We start from the raw sequence: 8,322 nt of genomic DNA on the forward strand, positions 1-8,322 counted from the left end.
AATTCCCCGCACATGCAGTTGTTCTGTATTCCTCTGTGTCCCCGTGTGGCTCCTAACCTCGAAACAGCAAAATACGTGCCAGGAGAGTCTTCTCCTGAACATTGGGAGCTAAGGAGCCCTGGGAGAGAGATTTTGACAGAGATGAACAAAAACATTACTTAGCACATGTATGAACAGGAGAAATGGAACGTGCTAAAACAGGGAACATGATGTCATCTGTTGTTAAGAAAACCATCATGGAGCAGATGGAGTTTCAGGACTTTCAGAACTACTAATGGGGAGGAGGAAATTGGGGAGTTTGGACTGAGCTTTAGAATTATGCTCTGCCCGAGTCAAGGATGTTAATTGAACTGTACGTTTGCTCCCTGCCTCATTCCGGTGAGGGATGGAGGCAGCAAGCAAGAGGACTTGCGTGCTTGCCTGTTAAAAAAGTCGGAGCCCTGATTAAGTGGAGTCACACTGTGGAGAGTGGAGAAGCCGACGTCACTGAGAAACAATGCAGAAAACAAGCATGTGCTTGTCACTCTTACGTGCCCAGAGATGGGCCAGAACCCACGGGTCCTCCCTAGGTCAGTGCATTTAACAGGCGTTGGCCTAGCACCTCCTAAGAGGTCAGCAGCGCAAGCAAGGGCGCCAGGAAGAGGAGGAGATCACTGCTCTTCGGTGGTTTCTCACGTAGATGGGGATCCCCGGCCCGGACACGGGAGAATCTACCCCAAACTCGGGCAGCGAGACTGAGTGGGGGCCACATGGCTGTCAGGGAGGTAGGCTCAGCATCCCACACCAAGGAGACCCTGTCGTGTAGAGGCTGAAGGACCGCAAATGCACTTTGAAGGGAGATGGGAAGTAGGAGAGAAAGAACCGTTTACGTGGAGCGGCTTGGAAGCATATGTTTGCCATTCAAGGAAGAAGCTCCCCGTGTTTGACGGCCATGCAGCGGGGGCCCCTTGCTTTGCTTGTTAAACCATCGGAGGGTGAAAGGTTGTGCCTGACTTTACGCTGCTTCCTGACACTCTCCCCGTAGTCTCATAGTTTCAAGTGGCTGCCACTTAGCCTGCTTTGCTCAGCCTTGTCTGTTCTGCTACCACCGCTGCCTAGCATGAGATGCCCCACCAGTCCTCTTCCCGACGGGGTGATTTTTCACATTTTTTATGTGGGTAGAACCAGTCTAGGGACAGCATAAATCCTAACTCTGCTTCCAAGCAGCTGGACAGCCACAGGCAAATTCCATGGGTTCTCTCAGGTTTTCTTCTCTGTGACCCGAGTGTCTGTGCCCTTCATAGGGAAGGGGTGAGGATCAAACGAGACCTTCTGTGACGTTCCTGGCAGACGTATAATAGATGCTCGAGAAAACGTCCCCTCCCTCTCTGTCCCTTGCTTCATCCACCTGAGGGCTTCCTTCCCATCAGGGTGTTTCTGTGGGGACAGGAAGGAAATCCTAATTATGGCTTATCCTCTTCCCTGAATTGCTGACTAGGACAAAGAGTAGTTCAACTGTAAACCAGGTGGGTTTACGGTGGTTTGTACAGGGCAGGAGGCCGCCTCCACCCCCGGAAGACCTTCCCAAAGAAGAGAGGACCTGAAACCTATTTGTAGGTTTGCCCAGGGACCTTACTCCTTCCTACCTTTGTGGGTTGGGAAGCCGAAAATTGGAGCTGATCTCCCTTTCTTCCCTTTTGTCACTTTTTGTCCCCAAGCTGTCAGGCATTTAAAATCAGAATTGCTTTCTGGTGTTTGAAGTGCTGGTTCAGCAACAGCCTTACATTGCCTAGCACTCTACAGTTTGCATCCAGTTATCATGCTAGAGGCTCAAGGCAGGCAAGTTTTATGATCCCTCTTTTCAGATGAGGAGCTGAGGTTGGGGTTGGCTTCAGCCCAGGAAAATAGTGGTCTTCCATTTGTTGTTGATGTTCGTGGTGTTTGTTGCACGTTTCAGAACCAAGAGCCGCTGAGAGAGGAAGACTCTGATTTCATCCTGACCGAGGGCGACCTCACCTTGACCTACGGGGACAGCACAGTGACTGCGAACGGCTCCTCAAGCTCCCACGCAGCCCCCACGAGCGCCGAGGAGGTGCTGGAACGAGACCTGGGAATGGGAGAGCAGAAGGTTTCCAGCCGGGGCACCCGCCTGGTGTTTCCCCTGGAGGATAACGCGTGACTCCCCGCCCTGAGCCCTGAGTGACGGGGTAGGCCCACTGGCGGGGTGAGGATGGCTGCGAGCTTGACGTGGGGCCTTGACTGAATGGAACTAAACACTTCTATTTTATTGGGGTCTGAAGATATCTTCACATTTAAAATTTAACCCAAGACGCAGCTAGTGGGGCTAAAGTGTCTCTAAATCAAGACAAATGCAGACCTATTCCCACTTTGTTCACATAGTAGTGCGCTGTTCAGAGTTAAACAAACAAACAAACTAATAGCATGCTTTAATGCTCTCTTCATTCATTCACCTGCAGATCTGAACAAGATGTGGCAGGTTGAAGAACTCCTGGGGGTTCTTCCCAGGAGAGGCTTCATATCCAGACACAGAGATGCAGGTCTAGCTGGTTGTAGGAATAGCAAGGGGGGGAACAGGCTAGAAAATGACCGTGAAGGAAGGCAGTGGAGATTGGACCTCCAAGGATTGTGAGAAGCTGGTGTTAAACGGGCCAGAAAACATGAAAAAGCAATTTGAGTGGAGGCTCCAGCAGCGAGGCTGCGTGACTGCACCCTCCTATCAGGATTCCTGCCCTTTTTGGCTACCTGTGTTTCCTCTAGACTGAAGGTTGGAAAATATGTCCATGAACATTTCAACATGGGGGAACGAATTCCAATTCCTTCTCTGGAAATCTCCGTAAAGAAGAAGTTACTGAAATGTTTGAAACCAAAGGCAAAATAGTGTTATACTGTTGTTTTTAATTAATCTGAGGACAGGAGAAACTGTTTAGAAACTGATGGTGATATCACTGCAAAAATCAGTCAGTTCTTGAAGGCTCCCATATGAGCTGACTGCCTGGAAAATGATTAATAGGACTGGGTTCTATTGTGGATTTAGAAATAACACCACAATTTGTGGGGTGCAATTTTATCTAGGGAAGAGAAGGCAGTAAGAAGCCTAAGAGGGAACAAGCTAGTATTCGGAGGGAAGAAATCTCACAGCAAACAAAACTAACTGCAAAGAAAATACAAGATAGTATTCTTACGACTGAGTAGAATTCCAAACTTTGAGCTAATAAATACATGAGATTTCAGTGGCCACATGGGGAATCAGAGGCAAGTCAATGAAAAGTTCAGCATTATTCACCTTGATGGAAGGTTCTGTCTACTATAGACAGATTAAGAATCCAGATGTCTTGACATTGAATGCCATGTAGAGAAGGGCCATTTTCTTGGTATCTGGGGAGCCTTGCACCAGCTTAATGTGTAAGTGTGCTTTAAAATTTAGGTTTTTAGCTTGGGTTCTTTGTGGATGAGCTGTTCCACCTGCCCGCACCTGCAGTAGGTGAAATACTGAGAGAACTCTTGGAAACCAAGTTTGAGATTCTCCCCATGTCTCTATGCTTCAGTCCTAGTATATTTGAAAACCCAATTTCTAAAACATGCTTTCATAAAATGTGGGCATTTTTCTTATTATGGCAGACAAAATAGTGGCCCAGTTCAGTCTAGGACACCCATAATGAAGTCAGTCATTTAATCTTCTTGACTCGCATTTTTAATGGTTAATTTTTAAATAAGACATTACTTGATACTTTGTTTTTGGATTGATAATTTATGCAAACCAGGAAAATTTTATTATTAGGTTAAGCCAGATGAAATTGCTGACATTCAACCATTTAAAAAAAATAGGGCAATTTCATATGATTCAATATAATATAATTGAATCATTTTTATTCCCCTCTTTCCTTCGTATCTACACTAAAGTCCATTTTGATTTTATGGTCATCCATGGGCTTTGTCCTCTTCACTGCAAACATTTTATTCTAACCTACTTAAATATAAGTAAATGGAGATTTGCTAAGGCTAAAAGTTAGCTAGGTTTGTAATTATGTGGTTGGATTTTTTATTCAGTGGATCAGAGTGAATCACTGACCTGTCGTCCTAATTTTGGTTTGCAAGATGTGGAGATTAATCCTGACCTTACCAGGGGTCATGGGAAGTGAGTCCACTCATCAACATGCTTCCACCTCTCAGAAGCATCATGCCTGTGCTGAGTGGCAAAAAAGTAGGCCTGAAATCACCTCACTCAAGGCTGAGTGTCTGTTGCCAGTCTGGCAGAAATCAGATCGAAACTGCTAAGTAATGGTGCATCCAGCTGAAGAAAGTTCCCCTGAGAGAGTAATCCCAAGTCATCTTATAAACATGTTTGTTCTGGGTTAGGGGGATGACAGTTCAGTAGTCGAATGCTCTAGAGCACAGGTTCTCAACCCTGGCTGCACATTAGGATTACCTGGCCAGTTTTTAAAACTATTGATGCTAGGGCCCTACCCTCAGAGATTCAGATTCAGTAGGTTTGGGGTTGGGCCTGGCTGCCATGCTTTGTTCTAGATCCTCAAGGATTCTAATACACAGCTAGGGTTGAGAGCCTCTAGTCTAGAACTTGCAGTGGACCCTATTTGGAACCTTAAAGAATGGCCTAGCAATGAACGTTTTATTTTAGTTGTTAGTCTTGTGGAACAAACAGTTGTTGATCGGTAATACAGACTGGGCAGCTGTGAGAGTTTCATGCTAATCTTTGCAGAAGTCAGGAATGTACCTCTTAAAGTGCAACCTAGGGCTTCCCTGGTGGTGCAGTGGTTGAGAGTCCGCCTGCCGATGCAGGGGACACGGGTTCATGTCCCGGTCCGGGAAGATCCCACATGCCGCGGAGCGGCTGGGCCCGTGAGCCATGGCCGCTGAGCCTGCGCGTCTGGAGCCTGTGCTCCACAACGGGAGAGGCCACAACAGTGAGAGGCCCGCATACCACACACACACACAAAAAAGTGCAACCTAAAAGGTCACTTTTGAAAACCTTAGAGCGTGAGAAGGAGAGATGGGCGACTTGAGTGTATGTTTGGCGGGGGGGATTAAAAACCTGTCGTGTTTGCCCCCATCTGTGGGAAAAAAGGGGTTTTGTCTTAACTGAGCTGCAGACTAATCAAATGTGAAGGTTTCTGAGATGGTATCTTTGCAGTTTAACCTGAGATTATATTAATAGTCCCCATTGCAGTCAAGTGAACTTTCTTTCTCTTCACACTTTGCTTGTCCCCATGCCTGCATCCACGATGGACTCCTCAGGGTAAGGATGGGCCCATTTATTGCCTGAGCAGAGGCCCCGTATTAAGTGGAAAGTTGTGATCACTTTGCTGTCACGTGGGGGTGGTGTCGGTAGCAGGTAATTAAGGAGATACAAACTTTTGTATAGCACCGACACAGGAAAGACAAAAACGCCTGCAATTCCTTTTCATACTCTTTTTGGGGACTACAAGGAGAACTGAACTAAAGAAGGAAATTTGGAATTTAAAGAAATTTGGTATTTCTTCCTAGGAAACAGGTATAGGAAGGGCATATGTGATTAAGTGGACTCTGACCATCAGGACTCAGAGTGACCAGACAAAGCATTGATGCCCTGCAGCCCAAAATCACGCTGCGACATCAAATGTTTCATCAAGCAAACAGCAAGGCGCTCTTTACGCCGTGTTCTCTAGACCTGAAAATGTCCTTCATGGTTCAGTTGACAAAATCTCTTTAGAAAACCTGAAAAAATGTTATCTCAGCTATCCGCGAACATTTCAGTCTCGGGCAAAGAAGTAATGGTTCTTTCCAAAACAGAAGTCTGTTTCACGCACACACCTCCCACCCCCCATCATAGCTCTCCCTTTCTATGTCCAGAGTGGAAGTTAATGTTGTCGTGTCAGCTATTTAATGTGAACAAAATGATTGCTAAATGTAGAAACACCGCTGATGCGCTCAGGGGAGGTTGCTGGCAGGGCAAACAAGCAGCTCATCAGAGGGGAAAATCATCCGCTTGGAAACCTACCTTGGTACCCATTGCGAGTTCTAAGAGGTAGATCAGAAAGCTGATTTTCCCATCTGCTATAAAATGCAATCTGGACTGAGAGCATCTGGAAAGTCAGCTTTCTGATTCAGTAAGTATATGACTCCTTATTCCACTTCAGAAATGGGACACTTGACAGGTTTCGTGCCTGCTTTTTGATGTTGCTTCTGTAGGTGAATTAGTGTAGGAGCTAGTCTGTCAAATACAGTAGATTGGTATCATTGAATTCTGATCTCTTCTGTTGTTTTTTTAAATGAGAATCTGGCTCACCAGTGTCAATTGCTGCGTTCTGATACAGTAAATTGAGGGCATCTAGTGGCCAAGAGTTAGAGTTTAGAAACGACCCACCTGAATGCTGCTTTCACCATGTGGATACCTCAAAAGACCTTCCCTCTTTCTAAAACCTAATAAGAACAATCTACAGAGAAATATTCTGGAAACCAATGCTAATGTCTAACGAGGAAAAGCAAGTAGGCTCTTTGACAAGCCTTTCAAAACGAGACCTAGAAAGAAACCATTTTTTTCCAGTTCCAAGTTTCATAAGCAGAGTTTTTATAAATTAACAAACCCATCTTGTCAGCCAGTGCTAGCAGAAATTGTAAAGAGCAAAACCAAAGTTTTTGATGTCAGTTTTATTTTTGTAAGCAGGGTATAGTCTAACCATGGCCCACATGGCACACACAGGCAGCCAGTTTTCTGCTACATGAACCTTGGAAAAGATGAGAAGGAAGGGCTGCCTGTTCTGCTGCCCTTTGTAAAGGTGTGTACCAGACATGAGAGTGCTCGGGAGAGGGAGAGGTTACCTTCTCATCCTGATGGCCACCTTTTCAAATGGGTTCACAGAACTGCCACATGTCATGGTCAGCTCAACTCTTGGCCAGTGGAAAATTATCTGGGCCTGTATGTGTTGGGGGAACTCAGGTGGAAAAGGACTTGGAAACAGCGTGAAGAACTCTACATCTGCTGTCTAAAGCACTTCAAAAAAGTTAAGATCCCAGTGTTACTGGGTGAGTATCTAGCTGCATGGACATTTGGGGGTTGACTTTAGTTGTGATTATTCCAGCTTTGGGCTTTGGAGAAGCAGTGGGATGATTTTCAGTCATGCGGGTGTTAAGTCTATGGATTTGGAATTTGTCCCTGAAATCACTCATTCGAAGTATGACTTCATGGTAGGGTCACCTCCTAGGTTTTTTATTTTTTACATAAAATACATCTGGTACTTCTTACTTAGGAAGTTTTACTATGTCTATTAAAATGATTAAATGGGAAGGCCACCAAGATTCATTTAATAGCTGAAAAGCAGTTTTTTAAATAGAATAGGATGAATTTAATATGGGCTGATGTGACCTTCTGGGGAATTTTTTTATAGAGAGCTTACATACTGTAATTGGGGAAATTTTTGTCTTTTACTTCCATTCAACAGTAGCAAACTGGTGGCTTTATAAAATTAACATAGGATGTTATATAAACATGTTATATAAAATAATATTAAAGTATGTCTAACTGTGAAAAAGTGAAGACTTGGAGTTATCGGCAACCTTTATTTATGTGCAATAAGAAAAACTGGAGTTAGGCCCCCAAAGTGCTCCCTTTCCCTAGCATTTTACTTACTGTTTGCCTTTGTGTATATGTTTAGATTGATATTATAAAGCTAGCTACATGTTTTCTTGCCCTTTACTGATATTTAACACATTTTTCTCAAAGCTTTTTTTTTTTTAACAAAACTCAAAATAAAAAGATTAACTGGGTGAGCTCATCTTGCTTTGTATTTCTAAACGTATTGTCCGTTAGTAGAAGAATGCAGTATGATCCTGTTCTTAGTCTGTTTCTTTCCCTCACAGAGAGGTTCTGTTCTGGGTGGAAGCTATTCCTCTCCAACTTCATTTAGAACAGAGATTGACAAATTACGGCAGCCCCTGGACCAAATCCAGCCTACTGCTTGTTTTTGTAAATAAAGTTTTATTGGCACACACTCCACTCACTCATTTGCATACTGTCTGTGACTGCTTTCACGCAGAGCTGAGGAGTTGTAACAGCAGTGAACAACTAGCTGCTCATAAAGCCTGAACTATTTACTATCAGGGTCTTTACAGAAAAGTTTTTTGCTGACCCCTAATTGAGATGCTTGAAAATTTTTAGTTTTAAAATTAGATCTAAAAATCACAGCAACAGATTTTTTTTTAGATGTTAAAAATGTGCCTTAGGATTAAAAGAAACACTTTAAACCTGGTCTCTGCCTGTGACTTCTCCTGGCCTGCAATCATCTTTAACAGACTTTGAGTGTTGGCTAGTTGCTAAGATTATTGAGC

At 44.3% G+C, this 8,322-nt stretch overlaps 1 protein-coding gene across 1 annotated transcript in view; it reads left to right on the plus strand.

Annotated features, from left to right (window-relative positions):
• Window positions 1-7,761, plus strand: part of SLC9A7 (solute carrier family 9 member A7) — a 149,232-nt gene extending 141,471 nt beyond the window's left edge. The window contains exon 17 of the mRNA XM_060002528.1: window positions 1,937-7,761. Within this exon, the coding sequence (XP_059858511.1) occupies window positions 1,937-2,158 (222 nt within the window). The 3' untranslated portion in view covers window positions 2,159-7,761. The remainder of the gene's footprint in view (window positions 1-1,936) is intronic.
• Window positions 7,762-8,322: the final 561 nt, after the last annotated feature.

Source organism: Delphinus delphis, chromosome X (assembly GCF_949987515.2).
Source record: "Delphinus delphis chromosome X, mDelDel1.2, whole genome shotgun sequence".
Classification (NCBI taxonomy): Eukaryota; Metazoa; Chordata; class Mammalia; order Artiodactyla; family Delphinidae; genus Delphinus; species Delphinus delphis.